Raw genomic sequence first — 18,433 nt, 5'->3', positions numbered from 1 at the left:
TGTAACTGGGGGTTAGCAACATTTCTTGGAGCTTCTGTGTTCCTGCTAAACATGGGGCCATTCAGGTCTGATGGATGAGGAGACACCCCCCATCCCTGGAAGTGTCTTAGCTCATGCTGGACGAGGCTTGGAGCAACCTAGGATAGTGGAAGGTGTCCCTGCCCATGATCTTTAAGGCCCCTTCCAACCCAAACCATTCTGTGATCCTTTATTTCCCTTTTCACTACACCATTTTAATGCACAGCATCAAGCAAGAATTTCTTTGCTCTTAGCAAAGAAATTTGCTCTTTGCTCTTCTCTTTCTTTGCTGCCATCTGGTTTTTTTTCTCTGCTTCAGGACACTTAGAACTTCTGAGCTCTCCTGAGCCTTCCATGATGGATTTGAGGCCCCAACCAGCAGCACTTCCCTCTCAACAGCTTCTCACAGCTGAAGAACAGGAAGGGGCTGGGGACAGCCAGCTTCATGTTGGGCTGATACATCCCTGAGAGGACGGTGCAGCCAGGTGGGGGTCACCTGGTCACCTTCTCCCAGGTGACAAGTGACCAGAGGAAATGGCCTCAAGCTGCACCAGGGGAGGTTTAGATTGGATATTAGGGAAAATGGAAAGGGTTGTCCAGCCCTGACGGAGCTGCCCAGGGCAGTGGAAGAGTTCCCATCCCTGCAGGGATTTAAAAGCTGTGTGGATGTGGCACTTGGGGACATGGGTCACTGGTGACCTTGGCAGTGCTGGGGGATGGTTGGACTCAGTTATCTCAGAGGGCTTTTCCAACCTCAGTGATTCCACAGTCAGACCGCAGAGCATTAGGAGCAAACGAGATGTTGGGAACAAATTGGTTTTCCCTTTAATCTGACGTTTCCTCTTGAGTCTTCATTTTGCTGCTTATTCCTGGAGCAGTTTGCTGCTGAGCTGTGATAAGCATCCCATTCCCACTCCTTTTCCAGAGCTCCTGTGCCAGGAGACGTTCTGGCTTGGAACGCGCGCGCTGCCTGCGGGGTCGCCTACCTGGCAATTATTTGTATTGTTTTGTACCCACTCAGAGCCTTTAACCTGCAAGTCCCTTAGGGCACAGGTTCTGTGTTTTGTGTGGTTCACTGGGCAACCAGAGAGCTCTTCACTCCCCTCAGGGCATTACACAAAGTGTTAATAATAAAATCCTAGGAAATCTATCTGGAATTGCAGGCACGGGGATTTTCTCATTGGCGGTTTTTTGCATTGCTGCAAAATCTTTATGCAGTTCCATAAAGCTGGAATGAAAGAGAAGTGAGCCTTTAAAACTCAACCAGGTCAAAACCAGGGATGCAGTCATCACCAAAACAATAAAAAAAAAGGGAAAACACCTCTGCTCTGGAGTCAGGCTGGGAGAGCTGGAAGTGCTCACCTGGAGAGGAGAAGGATCCAGGGAGAGCTCAGAGCCCCTTCCAGGGCCTAAAGGGGTCCAGGAGAGCTGGAGAGGGACTGGGGACAAGGCATGGAGGGACAGCACACAGGGAATGGCTTCCCACTGCCAGAGGGCAGGGATGGATGGGATATTGGGAAGGAATCCTTCCCTGTGAGGGTGGGGAGGCCCTGGCACAGGGTGCCCAGAGAAACTGTGGCTGCCCCTGGATCCCTGGAAGTGTTCACAGCCAGGTTGGATGGAGCTTGGAGCAACCTGGGCTAGTGGAAGATGTCCCTGCCCATAGCAGGGGATGGGATTGGATGAGCTTTAGGTTCCCACCCACCCCAAACCATTCTGTGATTCCATGAAAAGCAGAACAGAAATACAAAGGTCGGCCATGGAAAGCAGCCCAAAGGCAAAGAAGTCCAAGGATGGGTTTGAAGGTGGAAAATGAGGCTCCTTACTCTGAGGAGAGGAATTCAGTGTAAACCCAAGAGCAGGTTAGACAGATATGGATGTGAAACAAGAATAAATCAAATATTTTTACCTTTAATGCCTGGGAGATCAGGACTCTATTGCCCATGAGCAGAAAAGCTGAGATAAGATCCTGACTGTGAGGCTACAAAGTGGCTCAACATTATAGGATCAGAGAATCACAGAAGGGCTTGGGTTAGAAGGGTCCCTAAAGATCACTGAGTTTCAGCCATTCCATGGCTTTTTATGAGTTTTAAAGGACAAGACTTCTCCTCTTGGAGATTTAAGACTTCCTTTATCACTAAAGCAGACCTGGGAAATTTCTATCCTGTATGTGCTGATCTGAGCTGTTCTCTCCTCAAATGACCTAAGGTTAAAGCAGGTGAGTTGTTCTGCAGGTTGGCAGAGCCAAAGTTGTGCCAGGGATGGCAGATTTCACCAAGTGACCATGAGGATCCTTTGTCCCAGGTCACAGCAGACGTGCTCTGTCTTGCTCAGGCTGCAGGGCTGGGTGAGACATTCTGGCACTCTCAGGCTCCAGGGATTATCCATTAGTTTGTGCCAACTGCTCCATTACAGGTTTTCCAGCTGCTTTGTGGCTCGAATGTGCTGTTCACTTTCCTGTTCTCAGTGGGGATCACCTCTCAGTTTGGTGTTTCTGGACAGGATCAGTGGTGGGTGGATCTAAAATCAGAATTTCAGAGTGTGGTCATCATTGTTGACCTACTCAAGGCTGTAAAATGGGGAGATTTAACCACATACTTCCCCCCTCTCCTTTCCTCAACATTATTCCTTCTCTTTCAAATTCATTCCAAATGCCATCTTTCTCCATCCCAATAACCACTCCAAACTGATCATTTATCCTTTTCTTCCCCTTCTTCATCCTCCTTTATGCTTCCTTGGCTCCCCAGCAGCATTCTGCTTCAGCCTTATTAGAAACCTTTGTCTAATTGCTTTGGAACCTTATTTTTCAGTATTGAAGGGATACCCAGGATTCATAACACTCCTTAGGAAGTGTGCAGGAGCCTGGAAGAGCTGTCTTACACTAGGAAGCCTCAGGAACTGGAAATATTTTATTTGCTACTGAAATAAGAGCGAGTTTTTAGGCTTTCCCTGATAATTGTTACCCTTCCCTACAGGCTGTTGTGGGATGTGTGGATGGAAACCCAAGAATAGGTTCTGTCTTTGTCTCCTCCAGCAGTTTTTTTTTCATCCTAAATGATGTCATGATGTTGGTGTTGCATCTTGCTCGTGGTTACAGTCATCCTGTCTTTCCTTCCTTTGGTGCTCCTGTTGCCAGAGTTAATTTAGAACCAAACTGTGTAAATACTCACAACTGGTCGTGTTAATGAGCAGGGAAAAGCAGCAAAGCCTGGAAATCCAAATAAAGTCAGAACATTTTATATCTCCTTTAAAACACAGCGTTCACCTTTGCTTTTGTGCTGCCTTGAAGGAGAATTTGTGCCTCCAGGAACTTGGAAGCTGCAAGCGAGCACGGAACAATGCAAGTCTCTGCAGAAATGGGGCTGTGATAACTTGGCTTTTTTGGCCTACATTTCTCAGTGGTTATTATTTGTTAATTATGTTGTAGAGTGCTCACAAGTGGGCTAATTGCTTCCCCAGAGAGCTTGCAAGGAAATGATGGACAGAACAAGGGCAGGATGTTACACATCTCAGATAGCGAGAGGGTAAGGTAGGACACGGGCAAGATGGGTAGGGAAACACTTGGAGCAGCATTTTGAAGCTGAGAGGAGAAGAGTTGTGTTGGTTTTTGGAGGGGAGGATGAGTCCCAGTTGGAATTGATCTGAGGAGCTGATTGTCAGAAGAGCTGTTTAAGGAAGCACCAAAACTAAAGGCAGAAATGAAGAAGAAATGCAAGAATTTATCAAAAAAAAAAAAAAAAGGCTGCAGAGAGGTTGTACCTGTCTGGGTTGTAGTGAATCCTTGAAAACAAGGATAAGATCCTTATGAACTGTAGCCACACTGCATAAATGATCTTCCTTAAAAAATAAATCCCATTCCTCAGACCAACTCTTTTCTTCAGACCATTATAGATGGGAAAGAAGGAAAAAAAAGTGCATACACAGCCCTGCTGTTATATTTCAAATTTAAGTCTCATTCTTGCTGGTTTTGTTTCTGCATCTGTCTTTTAGGCTACACAGGAGGGTATTTATGGTATTTAAGGTATTTCTGGTCTGTCCTGCCCCAAATTGGGAAGTTCTGATTCATTTCCCTGTGCTCTGAGTCCCCCTTCACACCTGCTTAGAGGAAAGAAACCAAGCCTGAGGAAGGCACACTAAAAAGTGACAACAAAGTGACACAAGGTATTTCTCAGGCTCCTGGGCCACTGCTGGTGCTGAAAAACAGGAAATGTCTTTCTGCTTCCCCAGAGATCTGAGCTGGTTTGGATCCATGGATCCGCTCTCCCACAAATCACCCTCTCACATCAGAGGAACAGAGGAGGCTCAAGTGTTGATTTTCCTTTTGAGAAGCATTTTCTGAGGGGAAGGGGAAAGGAGCAAAGTTTTGGTTTAAATTACCTGCTTCAAATGCTCCTGGAAGCACTTTATTTGTACACAGATCTGCTTTTCCACATTTATTGTTAGAAAAGAGCCAGAAGAGGAGTTTGACATAGGCAGGTGTTGTTTTCAGATTTTAAAGCATGTGCAGTTTCCTCTGCCAGAAGCCAAAGCTGTACTGCTGTGACTGTGCTTGCTCTTGGAATTGCTGCCACAACTCCTTTCTCTCCTCTGGGTGCTTCCAATGGTTTTTATTCCATTCTTGCTCTCAGCATCCCAAATCTTCAGAGCCCTCATTGATACCTTTGCTTATATTCACAGTCTGGCTGGCCAAGCCCCCTTGTTACTTCTTTTGGGGTACTTCTCTATCTGTGGAGCACATGAAGAAATCCTAAACTGAAGAATCAGCAAGAGTTTGGTCTCTTGAATCCTTAATAGCAGCTGCCCATTCCACACACATTGCAAAGGGATAATAAAAAGTGCCCAGGACATGTGGAGAAGGCTTGGATTGCTTCTGGGCATGACACAGTGCCCACAGAACTGGGGACAGGAATAGGGATGACTGTCCTGGACTCTTGAAGACCTTTTAGACATTTAGAGTCTGGATTCAGGATTAACAAAACAATCTGCACTGGTTTGCATCCTGGGCTGATCCCCAGTGTGGGCAGCAGGGAAGAGGAGGATTCTGCCCCTCTGCCCTGCTCAGGTGAGACCCCACCTGCAGAGCTGCCTCCAGCCCTGGGGCCAACAGCAGAAGGATGTGGAGCTGCTGGAGAGAGTCCAGAGGAGGCCACAGAGATGCTCCAAGGGCTGGAGCCCCTCTGCTCTGGAGCCAGGCCGGGTGAGTTCACCTGGAGAAGGATCCAGGGAGAGCTCAGAGCCCCTTCCAGAGCCTAAAGGGGCTCCAGGAGAGCTGGAGAGGGACTGGGGACAAGGCATGGAGGGACAGCACACAGGGAATGGCTTCCCACTGCCAGAGGGCAGGGATAGGTGGGATATTGGGAAGGAATTCTTAGCTTTGAGGGTGATGAGGGCCTGGCACAGGTTGCCCAGAGAAGCTGTGGCTGCCCCTGCATCCCTGGAAGTTTTCACAGCCAGATTGGAATAGTGGAAAGTGTCCCTGCCCATGGCAGGGGGTGGAACTGGATGAGCTGCAAGGTCCCTTCCAACCCAAACTATTCCATGATTTTTCTCTTGCCCACTCCTGTAAAATACAGTATCTGAGACTCTTGCTGGTTTGATTCCTCACACATCTGTCACAAAAGTGCTGGGTCAGGGCTGTGTTCAGTGTCCCAGCCCCAGCTGCACATGAGTGGAATTCCAGGGTTATTTCCATCCTTGTTCATCTGGGATACCTCTGTGAAGGATCTCAGAGCACCATACAAACACTTTATGAAGCTCTTAGCCCTGCTATGAGTTTCATGCAGTTGATCAGGCATGTTCTGTGCTTTGATAACCCGTGCCAGAGCTGGAGGGAATAATTTCTCCAGGGTTTCCCAGCAGCTGGGAAGAGAACTTGGGAAACGTGACCTTCCCAGTCCTGTGCTTGCTTTGCTGGACTGCACTTCCTCTGTTATTCAAGGTGAGAACAGAACAGTTAGAATTGATTTAGGTGCTTTTTGGGGAGATGAAGTCACTGTGTTTGGATCTCTGCATCGTGCCAATAGAGAGATCCTAAGGGAAATCTCTCCTAGTAGTTTTGTTTATATCCAGTCTTAGGCACAGATGTAATTTGCAGGGAAATGTGAAGGAAGAGAGGCTGTGCTGGCCTCAGCAGAGGAGCTGGAGTGGAATGAGATGTCACAGGGATATCTAAGTGTCTCTCAAGATATGAAAAGGATTTTCTCTGCCATGTGCTGAGGTTTTTTTAACTCATTCCTTATGTGCTTTCAGCCTTCTGCACCTTTTGGGAATTATCCTATGGTGTGTATTCCCCCTTAGCCTCAGCTCCTGGACTTTTCTCTCTGCCTTTGTTGTGCAATAACTTAAATAAATTGTGTTCTTTTTCCTGAAAAGTGTAAGAACAGTAGGAGGAAGTGTGTGTGTGTGCCCTGTGGGACACAGTGCCAGGATTCCCAAGCTGCCCTTGGAAATACAGGTGCTGTGGCCTGACCAGGATCTGCTCAGGACAGCTGGAATGAATCCCCAGGACTATCCCTGCAATCACGTCCCTGGCCAAAATTTAATCCGTTGCACTTTTGCAACCCTGTTGTTTCCTGTTCCTCTGGTGTTTGCAGGCTGGAGGCAAAACCTGGCTAAGTGTCACAGCTTGATTGTGAAGCTCCTGTTTCACTGATGGGATCAGGCTGGGCTCCAGCTCATCCTGCACCCCTGGAAATGGATTGTTTGTATCACAAACAAATGGCATTTTGCATACCAGGACTATTCAGCAAGAGAGATGGGGGTTTTCTGGTGTGTGAATTGTAAGAATGAATGAAAATTGTTAAAATTGGCTACTTGCTGAGGTACAGGATGAGCTTTTTACAAAAATATAAAACAGAAGGACGAGACAGGCTGGGAGAATTTGGATGTGGTTTTAATAGAATCGCATCGCCACAGAATTTAAAACTGAAATAAAAATGGAATCAGCAAATACAATGTAAATGAAAATCAAGAACCTGTAGATTGCTGCAGTGGGGTGAAATGGGTGTTATTAAGTGGTGATAGAACCTCCTCATTAGGATGTGGTGCCACATCCAAGACCAGGCTGGATGGAGCTTGGAACAGCCTGGGATAATGGGAGGTGTCCCTGCCCATGGCAGGAAGGTGGAATTGGGATGGGCTTTAAGGTCCCTTCCCACCCAAGCCATTCCATGATTCTGTAATCACAACAGGGATATCCTGAAGGATGGTAAAGCCTCTGTCTTTGGAGATTTAATTCCAAAAAAAGGTTTAACTCCACTAAAAAAAGCGGAGCTGGTCTAGCACTCACAGCAGTTGTGCTCCAGAGGTCAGTGATCCTATTAATAACCTCCAGATTATTTTAGGCATAGATATATTATAATGAAATTCCTCAGCCTTTTGATTGCTAGAGAAACAATCTGCTCTTTTGTAGTTGCAAGTGTAGCAAAAATGGATCTTCATAATTCCATGGAAAACATTTTTCCTTGTCCCCTTTCCATTCATTACTTCCTTACCTCTCTTGTCCTTGCTGGGTTAGAGACAGCTGATGGCTCATGTGGAGTGTAGAAGTTAATATCAACTGCAAGTTAATACCAACACAGCTGATGTTTCAATATATTCTGGCACAGAATTTATTTTAACAGTCAAACAGGAAAGTGCTTCTCTGTAGTTATTGGAACTTGTCCTTTTAACAAGTGTCATGTCACCCAGGTATTGGACATTCAGGATTCTCATTCCGTTTCCCCTCAGTGGATTCATTGTTCTATTGGTACTCAGGATAAATCATAGCAAAATTGAATCTTCCTATGGATATGTGGCATGTCCTGGTGATTACACCACCATGGCCAACAAAAAACAGAAGTTGCAGGAGACCTGAATTTTTACCACTTTTGTCTATGTTGAGCATCCCTACTTCTCATCTCTTTCATTAAACCCTCATTTATTTTAACAGGCTGCCCCTGGAAGTGGTGGAAATCATCCCAGGAGGGATTTAAAAATCTGTGTGGATGTGGCACTTGGGGACATGGATTGGTGATGGCCTTGGCAGTGCTGGGGAATTTTTGGACTCAATGGTCTGGGATGGATTTTCCAACCTTAACAATTCTGTGATCCCCAGGAGGTCAAATTGCATCCCTGTTTAGGTTTTTGAAGCATTACAGGACTAAAAGATACTTCTGGAGTCCAGATCTTGCATTTTCCATTCCAAGCAAGAATTAACTCCCCCTAACACTTCCCTGGTAGTTGTCTGAGTTGTGTTCTGTGGTTGAGACTTCCAGTGGTTGTTCAGGCTTCACAAATATACTGATTTCTCCTACTGGCAAAGTTTTCCTGTGGGTAATTTCCATCTGCTGCTTGTCCTTTTCCTCATGAGCACCAGGGCAATTGTCCTGCATTCCCTCTGCATCAGCCTTTTCTGTACTGGGAGTCTGTTCTCATCACCTCTTCACAAGATGCTGTCTGCAATAAACCAATTTTAATCAGGTAAATTAAAAGCATTAGAGCCTCCTGGGTACCTGTTCTGATGCCAGAATCGACTGCAGAACTGTTGGTATGTGGCCTTATTTATGCATGTATTTATTTTAATCCTGCTTAAACTCATCAGGCTACAGGTCTTTGTTCACCCTCTCGCCTGTTTGATCCCAATCCAAATGTTAATGCTTGTACTTAGCTCGAAGTTGTCAGCTCCTTCAAGCCAGACTCTGTCATCCTTGATGTCTGCAAAGCTCCAGAGTGACTCTTCAGGAATCATCTGCAGCCATTCCTGGGATGGAAAGATACAGGGATGCCCTCAGCTCTTGCCTCTCAAGTTTTGTGCACTGCATGAGGGTCCTACCAACCTCTCGGTGAGGATCTGAAGCAGCAGGAACAGAACAGGATTATTTTAATCTTATTGTTACAGTTTCTCAGCAAGGAAGTTGGTAAGAAAGGCGGAACAGAGTTTAAAGCTAAGAGTGATCCTGTGTTTCCCATGGAACTCAGGCTCCATGTGCTTCATCCAGCCCACTTTCTGTCATTTAAGTGAGAGCCTACTGAAATAGTTTAGCTTTATTCTGCCTTTTTGCTCATCCCTTCTGGACTTTGCCTTTTGTGTCTTTTTTGTGAATCAGATTTCACAAAATCATTGTGAATTAGTACCAACAAAGCAAAGCAAAGTGGGCTTGAGTAATAGTAGTTCATATGTAGCAGACAGAGATGATATAAGAGATTATTTTATTCCCCTGTTTTATGATTTTAAGTGTCAAAAAGGAAATACTTGAATTCTGAAGAGGAGGGAAACTTCTCTGAATTAATCCAGGCTGCTTCTCTTGCTCCTGTATGTTTCCAGCACCTTTTGCTTTGCCCTTGAGTTCTGTCTCACTTTCCCTCCCAGGGTAACATGCAGGTGCAGTTCTTAATTTTGAATATTAATTATAATAATCCCAGAATTGTTTGGGTTGGAATAGACCTTAAAGCTCATCCCATTCCCACCTCTGCCATGGACACCTTCCACTAGACCAGGTTTCAAACCCATTTGATTTCATGACGTGTCTAAATCCTTCTCCCTTCAGGCTTCTTCTCTTGTTTTCACTGATGTGAATTCCTTTGATAATTGACCATAACTCCCTGTTTTTTCCTTTCACTGAGTAACTGAAAGGTGCTCTGAGAGTGGGATGCCCTAGAAATGCAATCCTGATCCTGAAGGATTCAAGGGAACCAGGATTTCCCTCTGTAAGTTCAGTGCACTCCCTTAATGATTTAATCAGCAAGCAAAGAAAGGCAGAGAAAAACACGGTGGTACATGGAGTGCTTTATGTCCTTTAGATTATTTTCCATACATTTCACTAATTACATAAACAGATGATATTTACAGGGAACTTCTGCCTGTAATTGACCTTCATCTCTTCCTGTGCACTTCCCAACCTCTCCTTGAATTTTCCTATTGTTTCCTCTTACTCATTTCACATTTAATACCACGTTTCAAGCAGTCCTTTTGTTTTGCTTGGGACCATCCTACCAATTCCCTATTCCCAATTCCTTCTAACTTCATCTCAGGCAATTTTGGAACTCATGGCATGGACAAACATAATTTCTAAAGCCCAATCTTCAGGTTTCCCTCCAGTTCCAGCCCAATTGCTCTTTCCCTTTTACCTGATCATCAGTTCTCTGGAGGAAGAATATTTCTTCTGTCTTTTTTATCTGGTGAAAATTTTGTCTTTCAGAATATTCAGCAGCACAATCCATTTTTAGGGATATCTACCTTATTTTTTTTTTTTAATGTTTTTCTCTGTGTTGGGTCATGCAGGGGAGGAATTACATAAACTGTGAGGGGTTAGAGAAAACCCCTGGTTAGAGTTCAGCAGTGTTCCCATGGCTACTGGGACAGGTACACCACAGAAGCAGGAATACCTTGGCATTTAACAGCCCTTCCAGGTGATTTATAGTTTTACATAAGCTTTTCCTAAACTCAGAGGTTTTCTAGGGTTGGCACCTCTTTGCTTGTCTCCATGCCCTGTTAATTCTATGCTCAGTGGCCCGTGGTTATTAAAATTCTTATCAATAAAGGAGTTTCTGAGCAAGGTTCTTATTTTCTAAACTCATACATACCTTTGGAACTCCTCTGCTTAACCAAAGGAACATTTGTTTTTATGCCTAATGTACTTCATGAAAAGAAAGAAATGTGTAGAGTTCAAGTAATATTTGCCTTCAATTACAGTAATTAAGTTGTCAGGACTTGAAGTCACCAAGGCAATGAGAAAATCCTTTCCTGGTTGGCCAGGGAGCAATGGGTGTTCTGGGCCCGAGTGTGTTTTACACATTGGGGTGGGGAGGGAAACGGTTCTGCCTGAAAACCTGTGAGTCTGTTTGTCCTTTTGCAATCCAGGGTGTCAAAATCCTGCTGTGGGGAGAAGGAAAATGACCCTGCTTGCCTGGGCTTCAGCAGGACCAGGGAAGTGAGTGTCCCTCTGTGCTGGCACTGCTGGGGCTCCTCCAGTGCTGGGCACAGCTCTGGGACCCTCCCAGCAAGAGAGACCCTGAGGGACTGGAGCGTGTCCAGGGAAGGGAACAGAGCTGGGGAAGGGGCTGGAGCACCAGGAGGGGCTGAGGGAGCTGGGAAAGGGGCTCAGGGGGAAAAGGAGGCTCAGGGGGGACCTTGTGGCTCTGCACAACTCCCTGACAGGAGGGGACAGCCAGGGGGGTCAGGCTCTGCTCCCAGGGAACAGGGACAGGAGGAGAGGAAAGAGCCTCAAGTTGCATCAGAGGAGGTTCAGGCTGGACATCAGGAGGAATTTCTTCACGGAAAGAGTTGTTAAACACTGGAAGGGGCTGCCCAGGGAGGTTTGGAGTCCCCATGTCTGAAGGTGTCCAAGGAAGGCCTGTACGTGGCTCTCAGTGCTTTGGGCTGGGTGACAGGGATGGTCCCAGGATGGAGTTGATGGTGTTTGAGCTCTTTTCCAAGCTAAATGATCCTGTGATGACATGGGATTCTCTGCTTGTTGGGTTAGGTCTTACTAAAAAAATTTAATATAAATATAGCTCAACCCATTTATCCTGGTAATTCTGTCTTGTTAAACTTCTGCTGCAGCTCCCCTTTCAAAGGTAACCTGTGTGGATACATCCTGTTTTTCCCCCTGTTCCACATCCCTTTTCAGGCTTCTTTGCCAGAAGTCAAATAGTTTCAGTTACTTCATAACCCTTCAGGAACACTGCAACATATCCCTACAAGAAAAGTCCCTAATTTTGATAAGTGCCCACACAAACATCACTGGAATCTCAAGTGTAGCCTTACTTTCGTTCCACTGGAATAGCTCTCTTGAAAGCAGATGGATGAGGAAATCACCACTCGTAATGCATCACTAATGACACCAATTTTTGCATTCCTGCTCCTGGGAGTAAAGGTTATGGATGCATAAGGAGCCAGATCTGGAAAACCTTACTCACAAACCCTAATAAACCCAGCTTCAGCCAGCAAGTTTAATGATGCCCTCAAGAGAGCCAGGTCCCTTATCTGCAGCATCACGCAGTAACTATAAAGTGTTGAGATAAGTGGGGTTTTATCTCCCAGCTCTCTGCTGGCCTTCCCTGAGTATCAGGTTATGGCAGTGAAAGTGGCTGTGAAATCTGACTGCTCTGATTTGGGCAGGCAGGAGTCAGGATGTGTGGGCAGAGTGGATTCTCTTGCCCATCTGTGCATTTATGAATGGAAAATCAGGGAATTATCTCTGACTCTAATCCCTGTGGATCCCCTTTCCTTCAGGAAGGCGTTGTAGGGCAGATGTTGGTGAGGATTCTACATCAGCTTTTGAGGATCCTTCCCAGCTTTTCCCATCCACAGGGGATACCTGGTTCCCTGTGGTTTGTACAAGGCTTTAAAAAACAATTAATGAGCTGAGGGAGCTGGAAAGGGGCTCAGCCTGGAGAAAAGGAGGCTCAGGGGGGATTTTGTGGCTCTGCACAACTCCCTGACAGGAGGGGACAGCCAGGGGCGTCAGGCTTTGCTCCCAGGGAACAGGGACAGGAGGAGAGGTTCAGGTTGGACCTCAGGAGGAATTTCTCCATGGAAAAGGGTGGTCAGGCATTGGAAAGTGCTGCCTAAGGGGGTTTGGAGTCCCCACCCCTGGAGGTGTCCAAGGTGTGACTGGATGTGGCACTCAGTGCTCTGGGCTGGTGACAAAGTGGGGATTAGTCACAGCTTGGACTCTATAGTCTTGGAGCTCTTTTGCAACCTGAATGATTCTGTGATTCTATGAAAATTTGGGACATTTCCAAGAGTCATTTGTGACTTTTGCCAAGCAAAAGGCTATACCACAGAGGCTTTGTTTTGAGTGCTTTGGTATGTATGTGAACAAGCCTTAATTTCAGCTGCCTTTCTGGTTTGTTTCTTTTGTAAATGTCAGATAATTTAACAAATTATACATTTCCATCTTGTGGCATTTGTTGCTTTCTCAGTCAATTCTCTTCATGCCATCCATAACATCCAGCTCCAGAGCTGTACTTTGCTTTTTGTTTGGTATTTCTTAGTTTGATGTTTCCTTTCTAGAAAGGAGACTCTTCACCTGCAGCTGGAGATGAGCAGCTCTTTATTTCATATCTGCAGAAACCTTGTAAGATGTAACCTGTGATGTTGTTTGTGCCATCTGATAACGTGTGATCAAATGGAGCCTGTTTAAATAACAACATCTGGGACACCCTGACAGCAGAGCAGCTCTGAAACAAACATTTCCAAAGATCAGATAAGATGGGAGAGATGCCTCAATGCTAGATTGCTCCCTGGATTACAAGTTCTTTGCTGAAGAGTTATTCCAGGCATGGGATTTCCTTTATGCCACAGGCTAATGGATTGCAGTGGATCATTTTTCATGCTGGTTTATGTATTGCAGAGACATGTGCTTTGTAAAGTCAGTGTAACGCACTGAGTATGGCTGTGGTAGACATGAGTTACCTAGGAGTAGGTAAACTAAGGAACTCAAAACAACTGAAAATTGGCTTGGTTTGTGTTCTCTTGCTACCTTCCCTCCTTCCACCTCTTTTCCCTAAACCTACAGCATCTTTCACATTAAGAGCTGCCTCACTTCCACCCAAATCTGTACTTTCACAGTTAATTTTCAAAGCTCCACATTGCTTTCCAGTATTTTCCTTATAGTGTGCAAAATACCAACATTTTGTTTACAGCCATGACTCCTAACTCACTCCTGCACCTCTCTGTTCTCTTGCAGGAGGATATTGCTGATCCTGACTCCCAAGAAGAGGAGAGGACCAAGTGTCTCTCCAGCCCTGGAGATGGTTCCAACACAGTGAAGAGTGCTCTCACTGTCCAGGAATATTTTGCCAAGCGCATGGCAAAGCTGAAGGGATCCCAGCAGGAAACAGAACCAAAGGTGGATCATTCCAGCCCAGCAGCTGATGAAGCTGTGGAGCCTTCAGAAGAGCTGGAAACCAAAGTCAAAAAGAAAAAGAAGAAGCAGAAGAGAGATGATGAGGCAGAAAGGACAGAGGACTGTGAGAAACCAGGGAAAAAGCCTAAGACAGGGAGCTTGAATGGAAAAGAACTGGATGATCCACTGAATGAATGTCACAAAAGGAAAAAAAAGAGGCAACATAAAGAGGAGAATGAAGGAGAAAACATCAGTTGTGATGAGAATACAGGCAGTGGAGAAATTTCTGTGGGAATGTCTGAGGGGGAGGAACTCAGCACAGAGGAGCAGGAGGAAAAGCAGAAGAAACGCCACAAGAAGAAGCACAAAAAGCAAAAAGAGGAGACAGGGGAGTGTGGGGAAGGAGCATCCAGAAAGAAAAAGAAGCACTGCAAGAACTTTTAACCCTTTCAGGCTCAGGGGTGGTGAGTCTGTGTTGTAGGAGGCTCTGTATAAACACAGCACCAATCCAGGTTTGGACACTGCTCCAGCTCCAGATGGATCTAAACAGTCTGGATCTAAACTCAGACTGGATCTAAACTCAGACTGGATTTAAACTCAGACTGGATTTAAACTCAGACTCTATCTAAACCCACCTTTTCCAAGGGAAAACGTGGTGATGGGCCAACAGGAGCTTCAGCCCATGTTCAAAAGGGATCCACATGGAGGATCAACACATCAAGACTGTGAAAGGCAGGGAATGACTTTCTGCTGCTTCACCTGACTGTGTTTTTCTCAATCCAGGAAAAAAAAAATTAAAACCACCCTTGTACTACCTTTTTATTAAAATTGTTTTCATTTGTGAGAGCCCAGCTCTGCTTTTGGAAGCAGGAGGGGGTTTGCAAAGCTGTTTTGTGTTTTTTCATTGATTTTTGAAAAGTGGTGTCTTAATTTTTACATTCATCTCTTTTTACATATAAAATGAATGTTGTTTCTTCCCAAAGTGCTTACTCTGATTAAAAGTTTGCTCAAAAACGTGTCAGCACTTAAGGGTGAAATAAAAAGACCTCCCTGTGCCTCCAAACCATTGTCAAAGAGTTTTAACTTTACACCAAAGCCAAAGGAAACGTGTATTTACCTTATAATTTAGTAACCATACCTAAATCTTTGATTTCCAGGCAATACTCAGGGTCTCTTCACTGGTACCTCTGGAATCCAGAAAGCTGCCTTGGATAGAGCAAGGCTTTTTCCTGAAACTGGGACACCAATAGATTTTAAAAGCACAGTCAAATTGCTGTTGCCATTCACACATTGAAAACTTGCAATTTGGATTTATAACCAAACTAGAGCTTGTTTCTCATTGTAAGCCTGGAAATAAGGAATGCTGGAACTGGGCACTGCCACAAGCAGTTTTGTGGGAGATCTGAGACATTCAGCTTGAATTTTGGCATTTTAATGTCATTTAGAGCTGTCATGAGAGATGGGTGGGCTTGGAAGTGGTGGAATGGGAGGAAGGATTCCCCTTCCCGGTGTCCTGTTCTGATATTTCTTTGGCCACAGCAAACTGACAGCACAACCCTGAAGACCAGAGAGTTGTCCTGGCAGAATCCAGAATCCAAATCCATGAGTTGCTCATTTCACCCAGGCCTGGCTGGGTTTCATCAGTGTAAATCTAAAACATCCCATTGGCTGCTCTGCTGAAGAAAATGGGTACATTTTTATATTGTCTCAGCTCAGTGAAGTTGCTTAACACGGTCTGAGGAACATTGTCAAGATGCAGATGTTAATAGGGAAAAAAATTTCCTTAAGCTGCCTTTATTGTGCAGTGGAGGAAGCTCCATCTGCAGCGCCCAGACCACATGGATGGTTTGGTTGCAGCTGAACTCTGGTTTTTTAAGATCTCTTGGTTTCCAAAGCACCTTTTTTTCCCCTGCCTTTAGGACATGCTCATTCACTGCAGCAAAATTAACTTCTTATATAGAACAAGATGCCTTTTCCTGGATTTCACATGGCAGGGATTTTAACCCTTGTTGCATCTCCTTTTCAGGCTGTGCAATTATTATTCACCATAATCTGCTTGTCCCTGGCTTCCTTAAATGAAATACCACCAAATACCATCAGTTATTGTCAAACTGGGAGGAAACTCCATGCTTGAGGTGGAAAAATCATCTTCTCTGTGAAAGAAGACAGCAAAATAATGTTTTATGTTAAACTGAAGCATCCCTCCTGATTTCTTCCTCACCACAAGTTGGAATTTTTATTAGAATCCAAAGGCCTGATTGTTTCCAATTATTATTTTTTAACTCTTAAGCCAACTAAACTTTAGAGCCTCTCTGGGATATCAGTTTAAAAAGGTGCTACTCAAGGAATAAGGTTTCCTTCTCCAAATACTGCTGGGCTTATTTGTTTGTTCCCTCTGTGAATTTTCATGTGTTTCTGTGTGCTGGTTCTTGTGGGTGCTTGGCCACATTCCAGTGTCAGTTACAGGAAGAATAAAACCAGGAATAAACCTTTAAATTTGTGCTGTTGCTCCTGTTAAATTCAGGATACCCAACACTGAAATCTGGCTCAGATGAAGTATCAGCTACCAATGGAAGATTTTTCTATTTCTGCAATAAATACACGGCATTTTACCCGGGGAAATGTGGAATTTTAATGTGCCCCAAGCTCTGCATGTGGTTGTAGGAGGGGAAAATCATAATAAATAAATAATCATAAATCATAAATTGCTTGTATTTGACAGAAACAATTGATTTAACTGCTCTGCTCTGTGTTTATGGTCAACATTACTCAGTGAAAAGCTCTTCTTACCAGATACTGTCCAGTGAAATGGATGATTGGAACAAGAGAAACACGTCTCAGAGTAATAAATTACATATATATTTTTTGTTTGTTTGCTTCTAGTGGGTTTTGAGTTCTGTTTTAACCCAACTCTGGGTTTGGCAAGAAGGCCTTTTTTAGAAAGCACAAGAAGAAGAATTACGTCAGTGCCCAGATGGTGGAATTAGCAGAATGCGAGCACAAAGGAGCGACTTGGTTTCATTTCCGCGAAAATCAGACTTTCAAACTCCGAGGCCTTTTGTTATAAATTCATCCATTGTCCTCACAGAATGAGGTGGCTCCCAGTGAAATTACCTGGACACCAAGGAAAATGAGAATCCCCGGCTCTGCTGTCACTCCACAACGGGGAACAAGGCACTCGCAGCACAGATATTAAAATGTTTTCAGTTTTGGTAACCCCAGGTCAGCAGTGACTGGAGGAAATTTTCCTTTTTGCTTTGGGAACGTTCCAACACCGGTTTCTCCTGAGCTCCTCCATTCTTTGCAGGGATGGGGCTGTTCTTGGCTTTCAGGCTTGGAATTCGCTGCGGGATCCACGGCCAAGGACGTGATTGGCAAGTGCAATATTAGAGCAGCAATAATGGAGGTTGAATTGTGCTTGTGAGCACCTGCAGGCACCAAACCACCCTGGGAAGGAGAGACCATGGAAAAATAGTCCCGGTACCATTGTTGGACCCAAATCTGCGTGAACTTCATGGGCTTTTGGAGTTTTGTCTGTCTGTGGATTTTTGCTTGGTGCCAAAGATGGGAGATGGCACTGAAGCACCTCAAGTGACAGCCCAGACATGTGGAAAAGGCAGAATTCCTTGAATTTCCTCCCAAGATGTGCCACCTCTGATGCTTCACACAGCCACTGTAAAGCAGAGGTAGAATTGTAAAATCATGGAATCATTAAGGTTGGAAGAGCCCTCTAAGACCATAGAGTCCAACCATTCCCTCAGCACTGCCAAGGCCACCACTGACCCATGTCCCCAAGTGCCCCTTAGCAACAACCAGGGTTTTTTAAAGCCTAAATGCAAGACACCATTAAATATTTCAGAACCACTTGTGCTTGTGTTTAAGTGAATTTGAGTGCATTGGGATGCAGCTGCTTTGTGACTTTTGTGAATTGAAGAGGCTGAAGGCTGTCCAGGGAAGGGAACAGAGCTGGGAAGAGGCTGGAGCACCAGGAGGGGCTGAGGGAGCTGGAAAGGGGCTCAGCCTGGAGAAAAGGAGGCTCAGGGGGGACCTTGTGGCTCTGCACAACTCCCTGACAGGAGGGGACAGCCAGGGGGGTCAGGCTCTGCTCCCAGGGAACAGGGACAGGATGAGAGGGAACGGCCTCAAATTGTGCCTGGAGAGGCTCAGGTTGGACATCAGGAGGAATTTGTTTGGAAGGAGCTGCCCAGGGCAGTGTTGGAGTCCCCATCCCGGCAGGGATTTCAAAGCCACATGGATGTGGCACTTGGGGACATGGGTCAGAGGTGGCCTTGGCGGTGCTGGGGAATGGTTGGACTCGATGATCTCTGAGGGATTTTCCATCCTAAACCATTCTGTGGCTCTGTGGAGTGTCTGGGGACAGCTCAGCATCGTGCCCATGGCTGCAGTTCTCCTTTCAGCTGCCCTAGTGCTCTCTGCCTCCAGCTCCTCAGCTCTCAGCAAGGACAATTAGCTGCATTCATCAGTGTAATTAACCAATTTTCTCCTGTTTAAACACACGAGACTGAAGGTGTTGCATTATCCACCTTCAAAAGACACAAGTTACGTCACAAAACCTCCGAACC

At 45.3% G+C, this 18,433-nt stretch overlaps 1 protein-coding gene across 1 annotated transcript in view; it reads left to right on the top strand.

Moving 5' to 3' along the window:
• Positions 1-15,787, top strand: part of PINX1 (PIN2 (TERF1) interacting telomerase inhibitor 1) — a 60,780-nt gene extending 44,993 nt beyond the window's left edge. Inside the window, exon 7 of the mRNA XM_054291704.1 lies at positions 13,692-15,787. Coding sequence (XP_054147679.1) covers positions 13,692-14,294 — 603 coding nt within the window. The 3' untranslated portion in view covers positions 14,295-15,787. The remainder of the gene's footprint in view (positions 1-13,691) is intronic.
• Positions 15,788-18,433: the final 2,646 nt, after the last annotated feature.

Source organism: Melozone crissalis, unplaced genomic scaffold (assembly GCF_028551555.1).
Source record: "Melozone crissalis strain CALT ecotype California unplaced genomic scaffold, PUWL_Pcris_2 ptg000106l_1, whole genome shotgun sequence".
NCBI lineage: Eukaryota > Metazoa > Chordata > Aves > Passeriformes > Passerellidae > Melozone > Melozone crissalis.
This window is presented reverse-complemented; position numbering and strand designations above follow the sequence as displayed.